We start from the raw sequence: 26805 nt of genomic DNA on the forward strand, positions 1-26805 counted from the left end.
TGCAGAGGGAACGAGCTGTGGCAGAAATGTTTGTTCCCTGTGAAACAGGACATCAGGTTGGTCAGACTTGGATGGAAAGACAGCACTGAGGTTGGCGGGCAGAGCCTCAGCCGAGGGAAACGGGAGCGAAGGTGTGTGGCAGTGTCTGGGCGTGACACGCGTGTTCTGTGCCCCCGCACCTGAGTGCGCGTACTGAACAGGACAAAAGCTTCCTGCCCTACGCTGCAAAAATGTCCCGGGCAGCCCCCGGGCCCGGGTCCGCCGGGCCGCGGCCACGCACGGCGCCCACGCCGTGGTGGGGCGGGGCGGCGCTGCGGGGCGAGGCGGCGGCGGGCGGCGCAGGTAGGGGCGCGGGGCGGGCGCGGGCGAGGCGTGGGGAGAGGCTGCGGCCACGGGCGGGACGGCGGCGGCTTCCCGGGGCCGCGGCGGTGCGGGGCCGGGCCGGGCCGGGCCTGCGGGGCGGCCGGCGGCAGGTGGGGCCCGGGCGCGGCGCCGCGCGCACCTCCCGGCAGGGGGCAGCACCGCCCCGCGCCGCACCCTGCGCGTCCCTGCGGGCGGGGGCTCCGCTCGCCGCGGCCCCTCGGTCCCGCTGCGGCCGTCAGCGAGCCCCGGCCGTCCCGGTGGGACAGCGCGGCGCGAACAAGGGCTGAGCGGGCCGGGCCTCCCGGGAGCCCGCTGCCGCCTCGGCGCGGCGAGGCAGGTGCCGCGGCTGCGGCGGCACAGCCCCTCGGCAGGGCTGCGGCACTCCGCTGCCGCCCGAGCGCCGGCCCGCTCGCCGGGGCACGTGCGGGTGTGAGGCGGCAGCCGGACACGAGCGGGGCTGTGTGTGTATGTGTGTGTGTGTCTGTGGGATCGCGCCTTCCCGCGGCTCCCGGCCGGCTCCCCCGAGTCCCGAGCCTGCCCCGGGAGGCGGTGGCGGCCGCGGCGAACGGGGCAGGTCGCGGTCGGCGGCGCCCGGCCCTCCCCCTGCGAGGGGCTCGCCGCCCCCCCCGCTGCTGCCAAGGAGCTGTTGGGGGGGATTTATAGGAGTAACAACGGCTCGTGATGTCAGCCCGTGCCTAAAATAGAGAGGGATTGACTGCAAATCCACGGCTCGAGGGCTAAACCTTCCAATCCAGCCTCAGCCAGCGCCGCGCCGATGTGAAGTCGCCCCCCAGCTCTCGCACACAGCCGCGCAGACACGCACACGCTCCCCGCGGCGAGGGGAGGGCGCCGGGGATCGCAGCCCAGGTGCCAGCGCCTCCTCGCCCCGCCGGCCACTGCTGGGCGGCCGCGGCGCAGCAGCGCCGGTTCCCGGAGCACCGAGAGCCTGCTCTGGGACGGCGGGGTGGGGGAGAGCCGAGGAGCGGAGCTGCCGGATCCTCGCCCTGCGGAGCCCCCAGGATTACAAGGAATTGCGTGCTCCTTCCCAGACGTGAGCGAGGGTTATACCAAAGAGCCAACCTCCTTCGCGCCCTGCTGTCCAAATTAATCCCTTGGACCTTTGAGAAGACAGGGGGTTTTTCGGAACCATGGCATCGACAGAAGGGTGAGGGGGACCATCTCTTGGGTGGGAGGAACGGGAGGATGGGGGAGATGCCCGGCATTGTTCTTTTGGTAACAGAGTTTCCTGTCATCTGCTTCATTGTTGATCCTTGCCCCTCGCCATTCCCTAACAGAATAATTAGGGAGCGAGAGGAAACGAGAACCAGACGATCCACATATAGAAAAGAGCGAGGGAAAAAATTTCAAATATGAACCACTGAAAAGGTCTTGGTTTTCCTCCCATCACTTCTTTATTTAACCCCTGGGGGGCAGATCAAGCTTAAACCACCTGCCTGAAAGAAGAGTACAAATGAATGGCTCACTCAAAAAGGAGGGTGAAGCTTCTTCCTAAATATAATAGTAGTAATAATAATAATAATAATTAATATTATAATTTCAAAAATAATCAAAAACTTGTCCCCCCCAGCCATCCCTTCAAAAGGCAACAAACAAATCCAACTTCTTGAGGAGTTGTGCAATTTTGCAGTTCTGTGCCAAATGCGTTAAAGTTCTAGCAAGAGAAATGCTGGGAAGGGCAAAGGGTTCTACAGGAGGCTTTAAAGAAAAGCAAACACAGTACAGCTCTGGTAGCGTCCCTTGGAAGAAAACCGTTGTCCCTACAACAGTTGTCCCTACAACTCCTGCCAGGACTGCAGGAGTCGCCCACTTCATCGCTCTGAAGAGGCAGAGGGCTTGTTCAGTTTACAGACTTGCAGGTAGTAGGAAAGAAAAGAAAAGAATTCCTTGATCTCTGCTTGCCCTCTTGTAACACTACCTAGTATTAGACTGCGTTTAGTGTGAGCCTCCCCTTTATCCCTGGATGTTGTCATGTTGTATCAGCATGATCTGCTCAGGATAGGACTCTCTAAGGACAGAGTGCAAAAGGAAGCTCTGTTTATATTGCCTTTGTGTCTCTCAGGCTAAAAGACTTGCTGAGCTGATTTAAATAACCCAACACATGTCTGGGAGGATGTGCACACAAGTGTCCCATTACCTGGTCAGAAGAAGAAACTGGCTGGCTGTGCAGTGGCCCCCAGCAGTTGGCTTGGGAGGAATGGAAAGTTAGAAAGTATTGGTTTGGGTTGCTTTGGAAAAAGGACAATCCCCCAGTTGATCAGAGGACAAATCTGTGAGGCTCTTCTGGCTTTTCTCAGGACTGTGACAGAAGTCATTAATTTATCATTTGGTATTGCCTTGCCTTTTCAGGGGCTTTCTGCACTGAATTTGTACATTTTTGTTTTGGTGGCAGCCCAACAGTTTAATCTGCCCTATGTAGCATTTCCTCTGACAATGAAATCACTTAACTAGATACTGTCAACAAATGATCAGAGCCATGAGGAAGAAGCTCAGAGATGGAAGAACCAGCCTAGGGTTGCAGCTCTGTCCCTTCTGTATCCTTGGATTATCCCCACTATCACTCTCTTCTGGATGGTGCGGTCATCTACTGTTTGTATTCCCACCTGAGGTGGCTGTGCTTGTTTTGGACCAGTGGTGGAAGGTGGAATCAGTTGTACAAGAGTTTAATAAGGGGTGGCTGTGTTAGAGAGATCTGTCAACTTCAGAAGAAAGGAGGTTTTAAATGTGTGTATAACGAGAAGTGCTTTTAGAAGAATTTGACTGAATAGGCAGGCTATGAAAGATCAGAGTGCCAAAACCAGAAAGGCTTCAGTAGATGCATGCTTTTGTTTTCCTTATGGAACAGAGCTAAATTGTCAGGGTGAGAAAAGAAACGAGTTTAGGCCTTGTTTTCAAACCTTGTAGGAAATTGGAAATTTACCTAGACTAAGACAAACTGAAACAGTTGTTTGATATGATTCAGTTAGTGGTCTGTGACAGCTGAAGGAGGTGTGGAAAAAGAAGTTGAGTGGGAAGGATTTCAATTGTCAATCCGTATTTACCAGTAAGAACCTCTTCCAAAGCTGAATTCTCATCTTTCTCTCCCCTCAAGTGAAAAGCTGAGTGTAGAGATTAGCTTTCACTCTGGCATAAAGGTCAGCAAACTGAGGCACCAAAAGGATCATCATGGAAAGTGAATATTGACTGGACCTTGTTCAAGAAATGCTTTCCACCAGCACTGGCACAATGTGAGAATGGTAGCAGAAACACTGCTCTGCTTGCGGCAATGGGCACTATCTCAGGCACACACAGGTACATGGAGAAGGACCTACTGGTGGTGGGAACAGAGGGATACACTCCAGATCAATATCTAGTTGCTCGTGGGATGTTCAGCTAAATATGTTAGTTGAGACCAGGAGTATATAAAGATTTTATTTTGTGGTGACAAAACTGCTCCAACTACAGTCATTTTTGTAGTGACATATTACTCTTCTAACAGGAAAGCTTATGTAAAATCTCCAAAGTGAGGATGTCAGGTGTGTGACAAGGTATTTAATGAACAAAAGGCCCTGAGATATACACACAGAGGAAGGTAAATCTGTGTTCCATTGTTAAGAAGTAGTGGTCACTTACAGCCAGGATTTGCTATGGCAGATTTCCTTGCCTGTGCCTTTCCAGTCATTATTTTCCTTTTCTTTCAATGTCTTATTTGGTTAAGCTTATCCACGTATGGAAATTTGCTGAACAAATCTTTCTGTTCCAAGAGGATGGTCAACAATGGGGAACTTTGGTTGGAAGAAAATGAGAAAGGAAGTGTTTAACAACACGGCAAAATCAGACCCATGTGTCCTCTGGGTCTACCTTACTGTAGTACCATTTAGGGGGATTTTGGTTTACGCTGTCTGTAGCTTGAAGTTTTAGTCTTTCTTTCACAAAATCCCCTGATACATCTCAATACTAAGATGCATTTTTGGTGTTTAGCTGGTGCTGAAAATGGAAAATAGCCTGTTCAAGGAGGAAGGGCTAGCACCAAGTATGGATACAGTGCAAGGTTTCTTGTTTTCATGTTCCGTTTAAACATCCTCAGCTGACCATGACTGCAGGTGGGATGCTCCTGGGAGACCTGACCTTCTCATCTGTGCTGGCATCGCCTTTCATGAGTCCTTAGTGGGGTTCAAAGATCCCAGGACATGAGTTCATACCCACAGACTATGGTGTCTGGTGTAGGGCTCAGTACGTGGTGGGTTGATCTATGGAGATTTACCAAAGCAGAGCATTTCAGCATTTCCTTTGCTTTTACAGGGTCTTGATAGGACCTAAAGGTTACATAAGATTGACTGATCAGTTGATACCCATGCTTGCCTTCAGACCTTTGACCACAAAGTCCTTGCTTCACATGGTGTTATTATTGCTCTTATCTTTCTCTTTAGTCTTACTAAAGGAAAAGAATAGAGTACCTTGATACTGTTCTGTTTTGTTGTTCTTGTAGTTAAAAAAAAAAAAAAACAACCTTCCAGAGTGCTGATTTAGATACTCTAAAAATCTGGAGATGTGTTAGTATTTTGTATGCCTCTAAAGAGTGGGAGTTTCAGGTGTGAAGTTTGGATTAGGGTCTGCTCCTTCAGGAATATAGCCACTAGGAGACACTATCACTGCATCTATAGAAGCAACTTAACCAGAGGTAGAGCAGGTGTGTGAGCTGGGAGCTCAGCCCTCTGGCAGGTCAGCCTCAGAGCAGCCCCGTGCCTTTGGCTGGGCAGCCCTCTCTCAGTCCAGGGGGATGGTTAGGGAGTCAGCGTGGGCCAGTGGCCATTCCCAGTGGGCAGTTTGTTGTGATCACCATATTTTGCAGAGGTTCTTAATACTGATGTGGGCTCTTCTACTTCCGTTGGTCTCAGTTCTGAAGAGCCGTCCCAGGGAAGGTTTATGAAAAGCACAGAGATGTCACCCGTTCAAATTTGTGAACAGTTAACAGCCACTTTTGTGTGTCTGTGTGTGTGTGTGTGTGTGTGTATGCACCCTGCTACAAAATAAATCAGTGAAGTGGAAGAGCATGAAACATTACTGTGTTTGAATAGACAGAAGTCTGGGTGATTGCTTAGCGTCGTGGTTTGATTAGTGAAATAGTGCTTCTCAGTTCTGTGTGCACTTAATATAAATGGTGTTTGTGTAATATGAAATGGCACAAATGCAGTGCTCATATTCTGTTCAGCGTAGCAGATAAACTGCATGGTCAGTACGGAGATCCCTGCCTTGGTATTTGACTTTACCAATATCTCACTTAGAAGGAAAGAAACAAACAAAAAAACTTCATCCGAGGTCCATTCCTCCTCTCCAAACTTGGTTGTTTTTACATTCTTCTATAGATACTCTTATGTTCATCTCAAGTTGCTCAAGTTGTTTCTGGAACGGCAGTTCCATCATCAGGAGTACTGTTTGCCTGTGCGAGGAGATCACCAAACAATAAAAGTTTTGTCCAGACTAGAGAGCATATGATTTGATTTCTCCAAAATTAGCCATAGCTGTGGAACTCCCATAGGTTTTATACTAGCTGTAGACAGATGCTTATTAGTCAACATAAGTTGACACAAGAGGCACAAATAATAAATACCTTACTGACATAAAGCTCTGTGAATACAAGTTAACCTGTCAACATTTTTTGAACAAATTTGAACATTAAGAATTAATTTACTACACAGGATTATTTTTTTAAGTCATGCAGCCGTGATGGTTTTGGATCTTGAAGCAGGAGTCATAAGCCATTTGCTGCATTGTCAAGACAAAGCCTGAAAGGGAGATTGCCAGCATGTATTATTCACCTAGCCTGGAGACAACATGACACACCTAGGTGAGTCAGGAACACTAACTTGGCGTTTCATCGTAGGGTTCAGGCACCTACATAGGCGAGTGGGTTTTCAGGATCTGCCACAATATGTACAACAAGCACACCCACGCATTTCTTGTCATCTGAGTTCTTATTCTGTAATTTACCCACAAAATTCCTCTACATGGAAACTTGAGGAATTATTCTGGCACAAATATTTAGATACTTCAGAGGATGAAATTTCCCAAGCGCTCTCACTGTTATTTTTATGCAGGATTTGATGAGCACCAGCATAGGATGGAGATGTTTTACCCTATGCTCTTTCTTAGACATTTTGTGGGACAGATGGAATGAATGTAGCTTGGTAATTAGTCATATCAGCTGTGGCTCTGACCTCATTTCACTGTTGTCAATTGCAAATCTCTCATCAATTTCAGTAAAAGACACTTAGGCTTTGCAGAAGATAACTCATGATCCTGAAATGACACGATAGTTCTCATGGCCCCAACCTTCAGTCTGGCCTTGAGATACGCTTTCAAAAAGAAGTTTTTGCCTAGACAGTAACTCCATTTTTAGCCATATTCAGATCATTTTATAGACAGACAGGGATTAATATGTTTCCTATAAAGTCTACAGGTACTTATTTATTCTGAACTTTTTGGAAATAGCAGATTAGAGTATTGGCTTAGATATATGAAGCCTGAAGAGAGATTGTGCTTCCTTAAAAAATGACTAAAGTCTTCAAAAACCATGTCTTACCATAGGTTTCTGTGAGATAAATACATATGTACAGCCTTCTCTGTTGACATACATGTAGATGTTTGTGTATAATGCACTAAGAAGTCAGCATACAAAGCAGTACTGTATTGCTGTACTAGCAAATTATTGCATTTAATTTTCTCTTCATTTTCCTGTTTCCCCTTGATCTACAGGCTGTCCCAATGAAGACTGCTAATAACTGTAAATTTGTGAGCAGTGGGTCACAGTTTTTCAGCTTAAAAAGACTGACATTAAAACTCTGTCCTCTTTCACCTGTGTGGCAGTATGGTTGGCATGTGGGTTCCTTCTTGGTGTAGGTGACAGTGGGAATGCTGGGACTCTGTGTGGAAGGACATGGATCCCACACTAACTTGAGCCTGCAGCACTGGGCTGTCTGTGCAGAGTTGTCTCCATACCGAAGCAGTCTGTGCATGTGAGGGGTGTGGGGCGAAGGCGCAGTGCTAACAAGTGGCCCTTCATCTTCAGTGCTTTTTCATGTAATACCTTTCCATTTTCTGTGTGATTTAATTCTCTTCTCCAGCAGAATGTGTTACAATGCCTGCTATTTTGAGCAATTAATTGTATGGTTTCTTGAAAACACTGGCTGGATCTGTCAAATCCATCATCTCTGTAATCGTCCATCCACTAATAAAACTCCTCTCTTGCCAACTCAGTACGTTTCACCCAATTTTAGCCTCCAGCTTGTTACTTTAAAATGCTATTACCAGAGGCATACAAGCAATAAAAATAAGTGTGCTTTTATAGGTTTAATCCTACTTCTGTATTAATTTAAAGGCTCTCAGTGTGCCTAAAGTTTTAAGACAATTAACCACAATACATGTTTCGGTGCTTAGGAAAGAAAACAGACTAAGTTCAAAGCTCATAATATTTTCTAACTTTTATCGTCAACATATTTGATCCTGCATAAGCAATTCCAAATTGGGGATCCTTACAAGGAAGAACAAAAAGAGAACCAAAGCATAAAAGAATGAAGGAATACGCCTGCTAATTACAGGCATCTTTAGGAAAGCAGTGTGGAATTCAAGAAAATGCAGTATTTCAGGTTCACTGCTGTGTCTGAGAAATCAGATTAATTGAAGTGTTTTAAAGAAAAGAAGATAGAATGAGATTTTAAAAACAAAAAACATTTAGTTTTTACTTTTCAAAAATAAATTCTTAGTTTCAGCTTCAATTTAGAAGACTAAAATGGTGGGACCTCCAATACAAAGGAAAAGATTTCACTCTGTTTTAAGGAAACATTTCAAGTAGACTAAGACAATATTTGTCTTTTTTCGTGTTTTGCAAGGTGCCAGCAATCTGCTCTTAGAGAGTTGTAGAGAGCTATAAAGTCCCCCATCAGCCTCCTGTTCTCCAGGCTGCATAAAAAGGCACATCTGATTCTGTCTTCAGCTGGTTCAGTGGTGTTGTTTCCAAAATTTCCAGGAAGTTTTGAGCCTTTTTTATTCTGTCAATATCACATCCTGCTAGTATATTTTGCAGTGTTGATTTTCATAACTCCAGTTTTGCAGTGTTGGTCTTTAATACTGGTAACCAGAGTGAGGCATAGGGGCTGCCTGCCTGCCTGATTGCTCAGTGAGCAGGATACCTCTGCCACTACCAAAGTCAAGGTCCTTGAGCCCCATCCATGAATTGAGCTTTTTCTTATTCTCTGATAGCTCACTATCAACTGCATCCCCTATAAGAGGATAATGGATAGCACCTCTAAAGTAGGTATTTTGGGGCAAGCTTAAATTTAGGCTCCATCTCTTTGGCATATTGAGAATAATCAGAGATGTATCCAAGTGTAAAATCTGCGTGCGTGAGAAGGTGGAAAGTTTGGTACTAGAACACTTGCGAAGATTAAAAGTAAAATGTGCATTCAAACTGATACTTGTCAAAGGAGTAAATGCATTAATTTATCCCAGGGAAGACAGGTAAATGGATCTAAGGGGAGTTACATCACCTGCTAGTTCCCCTTTCTGGGTGAATCAAGTTAGTCTCAGCCCTACTGCCAAATTTGTGCTTCACATCTGGGAACGACTGCACTTCTGATTGACTTGTGGCCTCCTCAAGCCATACCATGTGGTTTCCAGATGGTGGACTTCATCTCCCTTGAGGCAGGAACCCCTGGTGTTTTGCTTTCCAACTGTTCATTTTACTTTCTGTACTGTCATTTACCCAGTCGCTGAATTAAGTTTGGATCTGGGAGATTTGCTCTCTCGCAGGGACAATGACAGAGATCACTGCTAAACAAGTCACATGCACTACTGAGCTTCTGACACTGCACATCATTCACAAAGGCTGTCTCGCAGGTGCAGAGAACAAACCTGCTTGTTCCTACTCCTTTGGACAAGTGTGTCTGATGCAGCACCCTCTTAGAGGGATTGACAAACACTTCTGGTACATGTTTCCAATCTGGAGAGCAACGTGATCAGAGACCAGTTTAGATCCTGAAGGTGGTGCAACTGTATTAGTCCAGTATTGTGTCCAAGCTAATGACAACCTCTTAGTCCAGCTAATTATCTTGAGTGCAGGAGAGCACACAGGCAGACACAGGTACCCTTTAGGGCCAGCATTTGTGGATTTAACAAACCACCAACCGTCTGGGACCACGGTTTCCTTAGTTGAAAAACTGGCTACACATACATAACATGTAGCTGGGGATACGAGAGTGAACTAGAGGCTCTTCAGGGGGCCCTTCCAACTTTAACTGTTCTGAGATTCAGTGCATGACAAGTACACAGTAAACAGCCATCTCCATGTAGTCTCTTCATATCCCAGTTCTTGGATGTGGCTGTGATGCCCTGTACTGCTGGCACACCATCCTGTAATGTACTCATCCACGTTACTGATTTTTCATGAGATTGGCTTCAAGCTATGTATACATGAATAATAATCCAGCCCAGTCGAGGTAGCCGGACCTGCTAAGTCCACACTGTGTTGGTTACTATCTGAAGAGCCTTAAGTGTGCTTCTACAGTGCATTTCCTGGTGTGGCTTAATCCAAATGTAATTCAGCTCTGCAGCATGAACCAGAGCACAGCAGGTCGGCATGTTCAGGAAGTTCACTCCAGAAGTTCACTTTGGACTAAACTGCTAATACAAGTTTACACTCAGTTGATCACTGATATGCCTCAGGTAAGTGTTCCCCGCTGGGCAGGTTCCTGGCAGGCTCTCATCATCTTCTGGCTGCTGATGTGCCTGCTGGCAGCACTGCTCCCTCTGTGGCCATGAGCTGAGGTCCTGCCATGGCCTTCAAGTCACTTGGCTGTTTAAGTCACTAATGAGCAGTACTTGGCATGCTCGCCACAAGCAGCACGGACTCCTGAGAGGCAAACGTGGCTGGAGGTAAACCGTGGTCTCCAATCACACGGAATGTGGAGCTTCTGTTGCAAATTCATGCCAAGTGTGCGGAGGGGTCTGGGCTCCATACAATGGCACAGGCAGCATCTCAAGTATACATGGTTTAGTATACTTCCTTTGAGGCAGAAAGCTCTCTCATTAATTAAGCATCTGGTCTTTATCTGTGTAAGACCTACTTTTGCTGCGGTAACTGAGAAAAGATTTGTCCCAAAAAACGCACGTGTATATAAACACGTCATCCACATACATGCATGCATATGGGAATCCATTAACACCTGGTTGCTATTTATATCACAGAATTTAGGTCAGGTAGTGAAAAACAGATCAGAATCCCTCATCCGACATTTTAGGAGGACTTAGAACAGGCATATTGCAGTGTCCCATGCTGGAAACTGCCAGGAAATATTATTTCTATTGACATAAAAAGTGCCAGAGGAACCTTCACAGCTACATAGGGCAAAAACATACAAAACCTTTCTGTAATACCAGAGCACCTTAGTAGGAAGCCTTCTGCTGCTTCCAGGATTAGCTGTTGCTTTTGTTCCTGCTTTCGTTCCAGTCCCATTTGCAGGCTTATGTTCCCTGGTGGTCTGCTGAAGGGGATTCCCAATAACCCTTTCCTGGGGGAACCTGGGGAGGATCTTCTGAAAGATACTGTAATGGGCTTAAAGTTAAGGGCAGAAGGGCCTCACAGCAGTCACCATCTCTTCAAGTGAGTTGCTGGAGTGCCTTGAGGAGGACATTCCTGTCACCTTTTCTGGTAACGGGTTTGTGTCACACGGTGGCACCCTTGCAAACCAAATAACGCTTGAACTCCCACTGCAGCCTCTCTCAGGGAGGCCTAGAGGGTCTTCACTCTCACTTGGTAACTGAGGCTTCAGTGTCTTTTGGATGTTGATCCCCTAATTGTGTCTGGCTTGAAATCAGTCAATAGGTGGAAGGACTGCGCAGCAGAAAACAGATAAAACCCACAGGGACTGTGGTTGTGTAAGCTCCATTTTTTTTTGGTAGTCTGGCAGTAGACACAAGATCATAGTACAAAGGGGAAAATCCCAATACGTTGGTTGGTAATTATCATGATTATTTTTGTCAAGACACTTCTTTTTTTCCTCAATAATATTTAAGAATGATAATGTTACTATCAGTTGCAATTAAAGATTTTGTGAAACATAAAACAAGAATATATGTAGCTAAATTCACACTGAAGGAATCCTGTTCTGGCCACCTGGATTCTTAACAGCGTCCTGGCTTTGATGGAGGTATTGTGTTACCAAGTGCTCTTAAATACTTATGTTATTTTGCTTTTCCACAAAGGATGTACACTGTTGATTCTAGGTATTTCAGTTTTGCAGTTGTCCTCTGCATCTTAGGAGATCAATCCACTTGAGATCTTCCCTTTTGTCCTTGTACTGACAGTGTCCAAAAGCCAGGGCTGGGGGTCAGAGCCCAGCTGTGTGTTGTGTTATGTACATTTACAGTAGAAACACAGGTATCTGTCTGCTCTGGACAACTTCCGCTCTCTTACAGAGCTCTAGAAAGCTGCTGCAGTGAAGGTATGGCAGTGTTTATTGCCAGAACCTCTTTGTGTGATGCATTCTTATGGCTAAAAAAGGACACCTTCAGTTGTTATGGCTCTTTGATGTAGGGGCCATGGTGATGGCATGAGTAAGGTGGAATCCAAAACCAACTCAATTTGTAGGTGTTATTTATTCACTAACTGACAGATAAATGTTTCTAATTCAAAATATCAGTGGTTAGTTAATTTGTATGTATTGTCCAAATCAGGAGAAAAGAATGCATTTTTATGTCTTGAGGGAGTAGTAAAGATGTAATCTTAGAAAATCTCGAATGCCCATGTCTTTATTTCTGTCCATTTTAAACTTGCTCCCAAAATATCCTGTGAAGCCAGCATATGTGGCCCCTAACAATAAAACCACAAAGATGAATAATATTTAATTTGTGAAGTTTTCCCATGCGTCTGATCACTCAGTCTGGGTTTGCCCTTTGTTTTGATAAGTACAAATGATTTTCTGCTGTATGTCATGCTATTCAACCTGCATATGACACTTGTTCATTGCTTAGACTCTTGACAAATTGATGGAATGAAAGTGTAGGATTGATACAATGAACTTGAAAAAGTGTTAAGTGACAGTTTAATTCCACTGGGTGGTAACAGTTCATAATATTTTCTATTCAGGTTCTGCATTGAAAGTACAAAATCACTGTGATGTCTGAATCAGTGTAAGAGCCATCATATCCTTCCTCCTTGTGCAAATACAGGAGGATTTAAGCAGTCAGCACATGTCTGAGATTGCTAGGCTGCTCGTGACAGCCATAGCCTGCTGAGTGCTGGAGATGATGAGAAGAAACAGCTAGAGCTCTCACATCAAAGCCACTGGCTTTACTTCTGCAAAGGGGAAACTAAACACCGTCATTTGGAAGCTGGTCAGTGCTGATGAAAGGACCCTGGCAGAATGGGGCATGGGTTGGACAGGCACATCAAACATCAAACTGAAGCTGCAGAAACAGCACTTGGTACCTGGAGGTCAGATGTGGCTGCAAGGCTGAGAACTGAAAAGAGGGGCACAAATTAATTACCATCTTGTACCTGTGTGTTAATGTCTGTTAATTGCCCTGGGTTACTCACTGACCATACATCATCTTGTAAGTGTTTTCATACTTTTGGACACCATAAGGACATCACAATAACTGCCATACACTGTTTCTTCCGTATTTCCAAGGAGGAGAGAAAGGAAAGAGAAGGAGGATTTTAACTTCTAGCCAGTTACCCTCTATTTATACTCTCTCTGCCATCAAGAAAGATGACAGTTTCGACAGCCTCCCTTCTCATCTGTGTGGTTACATCAAGTGTGGTTTCATAGAGGTGTTATTTCTCCAGCCTATTTATTAGTAATGCTGTGATACCAGTGTGCCTAAGATGTGTCTCTCTGTGGCTAAATGACATGTACAGGAAGAACAATATCTCCTAATTTATCTTCCTGTGTTAACAAAGAAATCAGAGACACCTTAGGAGATGTACTCTCATCTTTACAGATTGAGAGTTAAGGTGTGAAGTTTGCTCCCTGTCACACCAGAATCTGCAGCTGTGGATAGGAAAATTGTCCTGTTTCCATGGCCAGTCAGGCAATGCAAAACTATCTTTCCCCTATTTTTCATCCCAGGTGATGCTGGTTATACCTTTGCTGCATGACTAGAGCAGCAGGAGACCAGATGAGGGGCTCAGCCTACTTCTTTGTGTGGACCTTCAGTGGTTTGCCTCCTCTTATGAAAATACCATGTTGTCTTCACATTTTTTGAATTGTTTGGGAAAGCTTAGATTCTCCTCTTGCTTTCTCTCAGTTTTTTTTTTTTTTTTCCCAAGCTGAAGCTTAAATTATCTGTTAACCTGACAATCATGATTCATTTTTAGAGGCCTTTCTCAGAACTGCTGTTTTTAAGCACTGTTGTGAACTGATGGGTTTATTAACAGTGTCTGATTTCTAAATCTAGGCTTTTATACATCAAGATCACATACCTGAAAGATAGCTAGGACATTTCCCAGTGATGGGAACACTAGTGCCAAATGTACATCAAAAGCTGGAATGGAAAGGTCTCTATTGGCAGGTGATCAGGTTATTGCATTTTGCTAATCTTCCATCGCTGTTTGTTTTGCGGACTATTACAAGAGAGTACTCAGGAACAGGAAAGTCAAAACCTATCTGAAGCTGGTTGTTCCTTTAACAGTTTCCTGGAATAATGTGTCATGTTTCAACATAGTTTCTTTAATAACTTATGCCCATGACATAATTTAAGATTTTGTCTAGCAGGACAGAGTAGCAGGAGACAGAAAAGTTATTATATCAGTTGAGTAAGCAAGATCACACCCTAGAAAAATATTTTTACATGACAAAGTGTAAAAGAACAGAATAGTGTGTTTTCTTGAAATTGGCCATAAACAATTATTGTGAATAGTCTTTATTGTTCAAAGAAGATGCCCTCACTTCTACTGAGACATGGAAGATGTTTCACAGACAGACACATATTAAAAGAAACACATTCAAACATGCAGTCACTATTATGTCCCAAGTGGTAATCTGCCACTAAAATGTCAGGTTGTAAATTGTCCCATTTGATATACTGCAAAATTTACATTAAAGTGAAGAGGGTATAGCTATCATTTGGGTTGTGTGTCTGGGTATTATGACCTCAAAACACCTTTCTTAAAGTTTTATTGTGTAATTCTCTTCACCATCTCCCAAGTTCAGTGTAAAAAAGAGTATCTGGGCACTGTGGAAGTAATCTTCATAGTCCCATCCCAGTATAAATTAAAATATTCCAGCAAGTGCTTTAATTTTCAAAACTTTGAGATCATTCATAACGGTTAATGAGTGTATTAGACATCCTTACCTTGTATTTCCTCCTCAACATTTCCTTTGTCCAGAGTTTGGAGAAGGAGGTATAGGAGTGGCTGAGTTGTATCTTTATCTTTCTGTGCCTTCTCAGATGAGTATCCTTGTGTTGAAGAATTACATTCGTAATTCCTTTTGAAATACTCAAATTATGTATGTGGAACAGAAAAGCCTCCAGATTTTAGCCTTAAATCCAGTACTCTTATGAAATCACTCATTCACATACTAAGTGGGAGTTTCCTACAGCTTGTTTAGTGCCTGTATGGACAGAGCTTCTTTCAAAGACCTTCCCTGGCACTGCACACCTTGATGGTTCTTGGCAGACTCATAAACAGACTCTCTCGTGTGAGTGTGTGATCTCAGTGACTGTGAGTGCAAATATCCACGCTCACATGGACATCACTCTGCACATGCAGTGTCCCACAAGTTTGCCCCGACATTTTAGCATGCCTCAGACCTGAACATTTTTTGTCTCAATTTTTTGAACTGATCAGGTAGTGACCCCTGACAAAAACTACAGTAGGATTTAACAGTGCTGGCTACCTGCTCTCTTCTGTTTACACTATAAGGCTCTACGCAATATTTTTCCTTCAGACTATTGGCAGTAGTTGGTCACCTGAACTAGAAGCAGACTTGATAGTTGCTAGAAGTAATTCATTATACAAGTGTCAGGTTTTAATTGAAAAGGAAGTGAGGAAAAAGGTGCATTTTAGGATTTTCACAGTGCTAAACAAATACTGCTTTTAGTAGGTGCAAAGTAGGTGTTCTGCCTGTTGGTTACTTTTTAGATCTTTACTCTTTGCAAGAGCAAATAAAAATTAATTGCAAAGGAATGTGACAAAGGTGGTGCACATTTAATTGCAGCTCTCTTGGCCAGCTTTGCATCGTTTCTTTGGGTTTGCCAGTACAGATTGCTTTGGCTATTTGCCCATGTTCTTGCAATCATTTCTCATCAGTTGTAATAGTGGAAAATTTCATTTCAGGCTTACTCTTCCTTCAGTGAGACTATTGCCAGTGTGGCTGGCAGCAAAAAAGCAGTTTCTGTGGAACATGCTGGTTGTTTTGCCCAAGCCCAGGCTTTCATAGAATACATGATATGTGTCACATGTAAATTCTAATGCTTTGCTGGATTACCTACTCTCTGAAAGTCTTTCTTCAGAAGTCCTTCACTCTACCTGGAAACACGTAGAAGTTTGCCTACTGTGAAGCAAGTTATTTGCTAATGGACTGTGCATGAGCTACTCTGCAGTAATTCCTCACACAGATACGATTACCCCAATGCAAGGGGAAAGTGACTGACTATACCTTGAAAGTGTAGGAGACCCAGCATGCTGCCTTTGCCTGCACCACAATGGATTACCAGTGTAGGCAGGCTTTTAGAGTTGGAAAGGCTTTGCTGCCTCCCTCAAAAAATCACATCTTCTTTCAGTGCACTGTGAGTTTCAGCAGCTTTGTTTTCCTCGGCTTCGTTCTAAACAGGACTGCCCAGATGAGGCCAGGAGATGGGGTTGAAGAACTGATTTTGACTCTGCTCGTTTCTGACTACCAGCTAGCAGTACATGAGACACTCTGCAAGTTTGAGCCTGGCAGCTAATAAAACCACTGGATGTTGTGCACAAAATGAATTTGACTCATACTTGTCTTAGAAATACAGTGTCAGAGCCACAGGCCTTTGCATGTTTCAGATTTTGCCTCGTTCCCTCTGTGGCACAGTTCCCTCATGCTGTGGGTGTAAAAGGAGCAGGACACTTAAGAAAAAAATACTGCATGATTGCTTGTGATTCACTGGAGAAAAAAACCCAGGTAAAAAAACCAACCAACCAAAAACCAACAGGTAAAGCTCAGTAACATTTATGTGCTATTTCCCAGTTTTCCCTTCACAGGGAATTTTGTTAACAGTAAATGCTGCCATACAGTAATACATAACCACAAGGACTCAAAGGGAGGGTGTAATTAACACTGAAAAAAGATGACTTGAGAAAACCAAAACAAGCCAAACAGATGCTTCCTTAGTGAGGCTGTGAGGAAAGTGCTCACATATGGTAAGTGGACTTTTTTTGTGATGAAATACCATAAACAGGCTAATGAAACTCCATTTAGGAATACACTGACAATACGACTTCCAAGTCGCAGTTGTGGAGTGACATCTTTTCTTGTCTTATGAAAATACAAACCTGGAATTCAATTCTGCTAGCAGATGGAGAGCAAAGATTCACTGTATTAAAAAGACAGAATTCATAATACTCAGATCTGCTTTATAATAGAAAATATGACATAGTTTGGACTTTATATCTGTGAATTTTTTTGTTTGCTACCCAGAGCAGAATGGAAAGGTGGTTCATATCATCAGACTCAGCTAATCACATTTTTTTAAGAAGTCGAGAAAGACCAGTCTCTGTTCCTCCCTGTTTGCTTAATGCTGCTGGTTTTAGGGTAAAATGCTGGTAAAATGCAGATTGGGATGTGTAGGTGGATGTTTGAGGTACTGAAAGAGGTGGGCTTGGTCAGAAATGGATTTAGAGAGCTGAAACATAGCTATTTCATCTTCATACAATTATGGCTCAAGATGCAGATCTTTCAATCCCTTGCTGTGCTGAGATTACTCTGCCTCTGCTCTGGGCTGCAGGGATGTAGGGCAAATCCAGTCAGGAGAGTTGTGCTGTTGCATTAGCCCAGTGTCTTTTCTGTCAAATTAGCCTGTGTGTGGTGTCGTGGTAGCCATTCTGGTCAGCCTGACAGGGGCAGTCTGTTTCTGCTTGTGTTACCCTGTTGAGCCCTGGGAGTCAGCATCGTGGTGCAGCAGCCCTTCTGTAGGCTGACCCCAGAGCACCGTGTCTGGTGGGGCAGGAAGGACGTGGTTGTGCTGACCTGAGATTTGATCTCTGTCAGCTCTTCAGACTAGAACCTGAATCCAAAGGCCAACCTGCCAAACGCAAATCCTGTCTAGACAATTAGATACCATCCATGGTGCACTTAATAATTTTAATGAGGATAGTCATATTCTAGTGCAACGTAAGAGATTATGAATTAATTTCTCCTACCTGTTGCTCTCTTCTTCCTACTACCTTATTCACAGCTCATCAGAAAGATGTGCAAGCCGAGCTTCTCCTTGCTCTTCATTTGCCTTTTAGAACTTAGTCATATGTGGTTTCTCTAAGTTTTGTGTCTCTCATAGCCTTAGATTTTAAACTGAACCATAGTTACCTGATGGCTTTACTTTGTGTTAGCATGCTTGTTGTCTCCTCTAGGTCAGTGTGAATTTCAGTGCTCATGAAGGATGCTAAATGAGCAACCCAGAAGAATAGATTTGGGTTGGTATTTCTACATGAGTAGGAAGGTCTCAGTGCTGCTTCAGTATAGTCTTTTAAAGAGGCCTCCAAATGTACAAGCATCTGATTTGCGTATGCTTGAAAAATCTCATCCTGCTATTGCAGGGGTTGAATCCAGTCCCAGCAGACATTTATCCTTTGGCTTCTCCCTGCTGTGTCTGCCACAAGTAATGTTTTCGTGGTTTGTGGGACTGCTTCCTAGGAACCGAAATCACTCCTTTCACATATATCACAAAACTGCCATTCGTGGTTGTGCATTTTGGTCACAGCCGAGTCAGGCTGGACTGAGTCCAAGAATGATCCCAGTTCCCCTCCCTTAGGCATCCAGTTCCAGTCAGTTGCAACACCAACTCCCTCCACTATGTAAAGTTAACTCTGCCTCTCCCAAAATAAAAGGCCTTGTGATAGTATACCATGCTGTTGCTCCATCCGTCATAGAGGAGTGGTCCTGTTAGAGAATCAAGGCTGACGACATGTGCGCAGCTCATGCAGCACTGAGTTATGTGTCGTTATAAATAATAATTACTTCAAACTGGTAAAAACAGCCTAAGCTACAAGACACTCCTAAAATCATGGTCAGCACCACGAAACAAACCATGTATCCTTCACCATTCCTTCTGACTTGCTTTTATGCTCCAGGGAGCTGAAGGAGCTGTGCAAAAATGTGACACAGACTTTTCTGGCCAAAGGACACAGACTGAAGCTGTTCTTACTCAACGCTGGGGGTGTTTGTGTGTGTGCATTTGTGTCCATATACAACTGGTGCTTCACTAGGAGAAACAGATCCCAATGTGAACATGAAACCAAACAATGCTTTTCCAGGAAGTACAGTGAGACAGAAAATGGAAGCAAAGAGTATTTCTTGTTACTTTCTCTTTGCCAGATGACTTTGCAGACAGTGAGATATATTTTTCTGCTTGTGTCCACTGATCATCACTCTACTGACTTCAGTACAGTTCTGTCAGCTTGTGTCAGCAGACATGCGACCTTCTGCTTGCCTGCAATTTATAAGGACAATACATATCATTCAGGTAGTTGCAGGCAGTGTGTTTTATGGGGCAATCTCAGCTTCAGTGTACACACATCTACCCACCCTTTGTCAAGACATACACTCTTCAAATTATTAGTGGTTTTCAGCAGCACAAAGTGCAAAATTCTGTTCCTGATCACTGTGGTGTCACGTGTTTTAATGAGAAAAAATGCAAGAGTTTGGTAGCACTGAGATTTCATAGTACATTATGTAAGCTATAAGATATTTTTTCTTTATATATTTTATCCTGGAGCTTTTTCTTCTACTCTCTAGCTTTAAACAGCTCTAATAGTTTTTCTAACCATTAAGAGACAGAATGGGTTATGTTTAAAAGGGAATTTCTTCCTCTGAACGTCAAAATTCCAATGCAAAATGCATTTGGTTTAATTTTTTAATACAAGACACCTCCTGACATTTAAAAAATTACTATTTTAAATTAAATTTAGGTGGTAACTATGAAAAACAAAATTTAGGGGAATATTTAGATGCCTGCTAGTTTTTGATACAGCTTTTCTATGCAGAATTCTCATGGTTGCAAAAGCATTGCAGAAGATTTTAAGGGGTTTTTTGTACATTCAGTAATCCACAAACTATTTTTTGACCAATACATATGTAAGGAAAGATTGTAGTGTTCTAATTTTATAAGAAAACGAAAACTATATTGTTGAGCTCTGAAATTCTGGGTTTGCGCTATTTTTTAAGAGTTTTCATAGTGGATTTTACTTTCACAGATCTGCCCTCTGCTAAACATACTTCAAACATTTCCTTTTATAATATTTCCTGGAAATTGATTTTAGGGCTTAGTATGAAAATCATCATGAAGGTAAGAGGACAGTTCACTTGGAAATGAAACATGCCAGTGGAGTGATTTGAGGACAGTTTTTTCCATCTTTAATAGCAAGATCAAGGTGTACTTCTGTATTCTGGGATTGGCACGGACAGCAGCTGTTCTCCACAGGGCCAGACAACTACTTTAAGCTTACAGGATTTGTTGACAAAATGCTTACTTTTTCAAAAGGCTCTGAATAACTGCTGTTATGGGTCTTCTTTAAAACCATTTATTGGTGTGATCCTACTTAATCAATTTTTCGCATGTATGTACAATCAGGTTTATTTGGCTATTCAGATTTGTCTTTAGTTTTTACTCACTGAGGGGTTTGATTGGTGACTCTAGATAAGAGACCTTTCTTTCCCACGTGTAGCTGAAGTAGGGTGCTGTTCGTCACCCTTATGCCTTGTGAACAGGAACTTGTGTCTTTGGGTCAAATTCAGAGCTTGCTGTAGGGCTATGAAACTTAATCCAAGTCTTACTCCAACCCCAATTTTCACATTGTGATGTCTGGTATACTCAAGACATCACTGTAGGCTGATAATCATTGTTGTGATCTTTATTAGTGCAGATTTTTCCACAGCTCTTCTTGTCCTTTCTTGACTCCCCATCTAGGCTTTGATATGCAGGAATGAGACCCAAGACAGATTTTACATGCAGGGTTTGAAATCCAAAGCTGATGGTCTGGAACAGATACTATAACCTCATCAGCCAAACAGACAAGAACTGTATCTGCCTGTCTGTCCATCATGAGCCCTTAGTGAGTCCTTTGGAAAAAAGATAAAACCAAAGAATCAGTGGTGTGGGATGCCTCACTTTGCTGAGACACCTGGCAGATGGCATTGATCATTTCTAGGAAAAGCAATAAACTGAAGAGTAGGCAATTTTCTTGCCAACTGGTCAAGTCAGATCATGCTTCACTGCAGCTTTATAGAGGTAAATGTGTAATCCCATTTCAGAGGGAATAGGGGAACTCATCTGTTCAGCAAAGCTGCGAGCAGATCAGGCCAATCAGCTGACCTCAAATGAGTGGCAGCACAGCAGGCTTCTTGGGAAAACCTGTAGTTCAAAGCACAGACTCTTGCTCTTTGTCAGGTTTTTGTTAGAAATAAATTTTCTATACTAGGCTGCAAAATTAGAGGGAGTAGCAGAACTAGCTTTTGCCGTTACTGCCATGGGAAGAAGAAATAGTGATATTAATGTTTTTAGTAAGTTGCTTGTGCTTATCTGAGGACATTCTTTTATTTCTAGGAAAAGCAATAAACTGAAGAGTAGGCAATTTTCTTGCCAACTGTTCAAGTCAGATCATGCTTCACTGCAACTTTGTAGAGGTAAATGTAGGATCCCGTTTCAGAGGGAATGGGCGACCTCAGCTGTTCAGCAAAGCTGTGAGCAGAGCAGGCCGACCAGCTGACCTCAAATAAGTGGCAGCACAGCAGGCTTCTCAGGAAAACCTGTAGTTCAAAGCACAGATTCCTGCTCTTTGTCAGATTTTTGTTAGAAGTCAGTTTTCTGTGCTAGGCTACAGAATTAGAGGGAGAAGAGCTAGTCTTTACTGTTGCTGCCATGGGAAGGAGAAATGGCTACTTTAATGTTTTAAGTAAGTTGCCTGTGCTTATTTGAGAACATTCTTTTGCTGGGCTCTGAGCTGATGATGCAACAATGCTGCAGGTTGAGACAAGTATTTGTACTGTGAAGAAAGGAAAGAAATTAATTTGCTTGGTCTTTGTGAGATATAACTCAGAATATTCAGATGGAGAAAAGCAAGGGAAAACTGAACTTGAATTTACTGAAAAAAATCCAAATGTTTGCATGTATTTATGTATTAATAACAAGATTTATTAGACAGTTCTGGACATTCTCAGAAGCAGTGGAAGATAAATTCCTTAAAACTTTCATGAGCAGGCTGGACAAGTGACTCTGACATCACAAGGCATAACACCTGAATTGCTCAGGAGTTGCCCAGATAACCTACTAGATATCTGGTTTAGAGCTGTATTTGAGAGAAGAAAGGTCAAATTAAAAAATATCCAACCCTCCTTTCCTTCTACAGTGGGATCCTGTTGTCCGTAGGGTTTTGAGACCTTCGACCACACTTGACATCTTCAGTGCGCACAATAGAGAGGGGAGCACTTGCTTATCTTCAGTTTCTTCATCACTGCATAATCTGCACCACTGCCCAAAAGCCATCTCTTAGTAGGAGAGAAACGATTCCTTCTCCATGTGGGGTGCAGTCCATGGCTGGAAATTATCTCTTTACTAAGGCCGAGGAGTGATCCTGAAATGCAATCCACTGAAAACTGGATAGCGGGGAGGGAAGGAGGTGGCCTGTGGGGAATGTGTGGGGCCATAACATTAGCAGTGGGGTTGTCCTTAGCAGATATTTTAGCTATTCAGTACACCCAGATAAAATCGTGATTCAGGAATATTCAAGGCAACTCCCTCTTGCTTGTGACTTGAAATGGAAACATTATAAATCAGGTTGAAAAAAGCAAAGAAAAGAAGAAAAAAAAGAAAGAAAAGGGAAGAAAAGGATAAACAGAAGAAATAAAAATAAAAATCAGTAAACCTTCATGAAAATCCACAAGGTTTGGGGACGATATGTATTTTTTGCTTGCTCTGTGTTCATTACCACTCAGCCCACAGGGGCTTGCTGTAATAAACACGTACTGGTCTGGACGTAGTCATTGCTTCATGACTGAGTTAAAAATAGAAAATTACAAGAAACCCCAAAAGTTCTGATTGTAACAAGAGCAATGCTGCTCTTTGCTAGTCTCCACCTATCCCTAACACTTGTGTATTTTCCTCCATCCTGCAGCCAGTTTAGCCATCCCTTGCAGACAGCTGATGGCCACCAGGCTCTCTGAAGGTTACCGTGTGTTAAGCCCTACCCCACTCAGCTGATTTCCCTGCAGAAGCATTAGGGGGATTGGCCAGGGGATTTAAGAGCCAAAATTCATGTCCCAAGAAAGGCAAAATGCTACAGCTAGAGTCTGGTTTATAAGGTTTAGTCAAATATTTATAGAGATGTTTACTTGCACCTTCAAGGCATTTCACTGCCTCGAGTTCAGTAAACATCTCAAACTGAATAGTACCTCTAGGTGTCATTTCACCAAAAACTGAATTATCCAATGTTTTCTTGTACTTGTATCTTAGTTCCCTCTGTGAAATGGAAATTACTTAAGCGTGGGGCAGAAGAGTTCAAGCCTGGTTTTGCAATGCCTACTCTTACAAGCAGTCCCTGTGAGATTACTTGGAAGAATAAAGGCTGCATTCTTCCTGTCTGCAGAGCACATCAGGAAGCTAAAGCCAAGGATTTTTTCTTACTGAAGAAAATCAGACTACGGTCTGTGCCCTGAGACATGGTGAAATGGGGAGGTGCCTGCCAGAGCTCCCCTGTTTTCCACATGACCATTACTCCAGCACAGGTTAGGAAAACATATTTGGTTCTTTACCTCTACCCAGCTGGGAGTAATCTCAGGTCTAGGTTGTCACTTCCAGGACAGATGGAGTCAACTATTTGTCCTTCTCATAACTCTTTAGTGTGTGAAATAGTTTTTCGTGTACCCATATGTCTGCTGTGCATGCATGTGTATTTCTGGGACCTCTCTCACACCAGAGAAATCCCTCCTAACTTTTATTGCATGATGTCCAAGTGACCCTTACCTTTATGCCACCTGCAGTAATCATACCATCAGGTTTCCCAGTACAGGGGAAGGAGGCGCTCAGAATTAGCAGCTACAAGGCTGTGAACACCAAAGAGGTCTCTTTGTGTGTCTGTCAATCTCTGTCTCACAGGTTCAGGCTGCATCATTGCCAGTCACAGACTCCAGGAGAAAGATTCCTAAGACTGTTGGTGGCTTTGGTACTGTTTTTGTTATATAATAAAACTCAACAATGGTATGTATCTAAAAATGCACCATTCTGTTAATTGAACTTGTTTCTCCCTCAGCTGGTTTTTTCCAATGTCCTATTTAGAGAGGCAAAGATAAAAGTAAGAAAATCTGAGCAAGCAAATCTGATTCATGTTTTCCTCTCTCTCTTTGAGATGCAGTGAGTAATTGCAGACAGAGCTAACAAAATCATGCATTGTAGAGCTGCTGAAAAGATTGTGGTAAGAAAGAGAAGGTGACTAAATGCATGTGGCTCCCCCATCTCTTCCAGGCTGCACTAGGATCCCAGGAAAGCGTTGCATGCCATGTGGTTCCTTCTGTGTCTTCCTTACCCTCTTCTAAAGGTAGATATAAAAGAGGATTAACTGAAAAAGCACTTGGTGTTGTCTTGCTCAGCCACCAATCTAAGATAAGATTTATCAAGAGATCAGCCCAGTCTGTGATGCAGCAAAGATTAGTCAGGCTTTAAAATAAAACTATTTGTGAAAAAAGTTAACTAAAAATAAACCATCGTGCTTTTATCCATGAATAGGTACAAGGACCAGAAATAGACACCAGTGCTTGAAACAACATGGAATCACAATCACAGAGTGAAGAAACAACTGTGTTGTTTTGAGATATGATAAATAGGAATTTTAATACCTCTGCACTAGATGGGGTGTGGTATTTTGAAGAAATCAGAAATCCTGCATTATTTTAAATGACTAAATGGCATCATGTTATTAAAGGAGCACGTGTACAGACTTGTCAGCTGGAATCTTCCTGCTAATGAACATCACCGAAACTCTTGGTGCTTAAAAATGCCTTGTTATTTGAAAAGTGACAGGGTGCTTTAGATCCCAAGCAACCCAGACACCACTGTTAGGGACTTAGCACATCAAACCTGGTTCACAGAGAGCAGCATGACTCCTCTTCCCAGCACCAACTGTAAAACTTCACTGCCTGAGGCAGACTGATAATTAGTAAGAGATTAAATGCAATCAAGAAGTCAAGGCCCTTTGATCACAGAAGCAGAGTGGTTTGGGTTGGAAGGGACCTTAAAAATCATCTTGTTCCAATCCCCCTGACATGGACAAGGAAGCCATTTGCTAGACCAGGTTGCTCAAGGCTCCACCCAACTTGGCCTTGAGCACTTCCAGGGATAGGGAATCCACAACTCCTCTGGGCAACCTGTTGCAGTACCTCCCCACCCTCACAGTAAGTTTCTTCCTAACATCTAATCTAAATCTCTCTTCTGCTAGTTTAAAACCATTCCCCCTTTTCCTGTCACTATCTGTAGTAAGTCCCTCTCTATCTCTGACTGGTTTTTGTTTAACTAGAGGGTTAGCAAAGAGCACCCCCAGCCTCCACAGTTTACTTCTGAGTAGAAGAGTTTTCATAATACCTAACCTTAGCCTCCTCACTAAACATTAAGGTTTTTTCCTTCAATCTACTACAGGCACAGATGAAAAACAGTTTCTGTCCCATAGAGCAACCTATTTCATAATGGACTGCTTTTCTGATCCCCACTTGGTGTTATATCTTAATTTAAATAACTTTTTATGGGAAGAGCTATGTTTGTTATATTAAAGCTTACAAGAGATGCGGTACAACCACAGAATAAAACTGATTTTTGTTCCAATCATAATAAAGCTATCAGACACTTGGGTTTATAATATGGTATTTTCATGATGGTTTGCTATATTCAGCATAACCTCTTTCCATTTCACCAGCAGGTTAGACTTAGGGCCTCTCTTGTGGGACATTTCAAAAAGAGCACTTGTTTGGTGAGAACTCTACCTTTTAACATCTCTTCAGAGAGCCTACTTTAACTCCCAGCTCCCAACTGGAAGTTACTTTGCTTCTTACTGAAAGATGTCAAGATGTCTTTAGTGACTGGCCTCATTGAGCTCTGTTACAGTGTTTATGGGTCTGGTGCTTTGGACCAAATGAGGTTACAGTCAGTATTTTGCTCTTCACTGTATGCTTTCAAAATCACTGACTGGTCTCTGGGGAGAGAAAAATGAAAAGTGAAGAACTTTGCCAGATGGGATCAATCACACTGTTCAGTGGGTCAGGAAGCATTCTGCATGCTCACCTAAGGGAGTGTTGTCATTAGGACAGTAAGGCAAATGATGTTGTCTTTCTAGAAAAATCTTACTTTGTCTTTCTGCGTTATAATAATATGGCTGCATTTGAGAAGAGTCTTCAGTTGAAACACTATTTTCATTGTGAATGGGGGTGGCAGAGTCTTACTTCATTTAAGCTTTTGCAAATTTAGGTGGCATGTTCTGATTTTCTAAGATGTTTCATTTTTGCTATTCTGCTTAACCACAAATGGGATTTAATTTGCTAGACTATTGTAGTTTCCTCTTTGTTTTCCCTCTGTGAAGACACCGTCTGGGAAGTGTAATTAGAATTAAATAAGAGTTTAGTACATTGTCTGGATTAAAGCACCCTGGTTTTTGATGAAAATTGTCTAGAATCCTACAATAGAAGGACAGTGGTTTATTAGTTTGTGGTAAAGCATGAGAGGAGAATGTTAGGTGATTATCCTTGGCAGCTAAGTGGTCTAATTGAGCAAATGGCAAAATGCTGCATTGTTGATCACTTTAGTTTTATGCAGTTTTAACTCTTTTAAGCTGAGAGGTGTAACGGAATTTAAATAGTAGGAATAAAGCCTGTGGTAACTCTGGCCTAAGAGTGCTTTAATTTTCATTTAATGTGCATTGTTACATCCTGGGAGTGAATCCAGTGAACTGATTGTCTGGGTTCCCACCATAGATCTCATTTGACTCCAGTATGAATCTCTGATGCCAGCCTAAGGAGAATTAGGTTTAGCAAAATAAGACTTAGCTCTAACACTGGTGTAAGAAACCTGAGGATCAGGTAATTTTTCTAAGGTCAATATTTTTAAACATTTTAAAACGTATGAGAAAAATTTAGATGTCTTTTTATGGCAAATGCCTATGTATTATTATCCTTGTAACATAGTTCCTGCAAATAATTTCTGATTTTTGTTGGGGTGGCT

The 26805-nt window shown here is 43.0% G+C and overlaps 1 protein-coding gene across 2 annotated transcripts in view; it reads left to right on the forward strand.

The window, feature by feature from the left end:
* Positions 1 to 1053: 1053 nt before the first annotated feature.
* SLC1A2 (solute carrier family 1 member 2) overlaps positions 1054 to 26805 on the forward strand; it is an 89938-nt gene continuing 64186 nt past the window's right edge. Inside the window, exon 1 of one of the 2 annotated variants that reach the window (XM_048308025.1) lies at positions 1054 to 1528. In XM_048308025.1, the coding sequence (XP_048163982.1) occupies positions 1512 to 1528 (17 nt within the window). In that variant the 5' untranslated portion in view covers positions 1054 to 1511. The remainder of the gene's footprint in view (positions 1529 to 26805) is intronic. The other variant, XM_048308024.1, reaches the window with a different exon arrangement.

This window comes from Corvus hawaiiensis, chromosome 6 (genome assembly GCF_020740725.1).
Source record: "Corvus hawaiiensis isolate bCorHaw1 chromosome 6, bCorHaw1.pri.cur, whole genome shotgun sequence".
NCBI classification, from domain to species: Eukaryota; Metazoa; Chordata; class Aves; order Passeriformes; family Corvidae; genus Corvus; species Corvus hawaiiensis.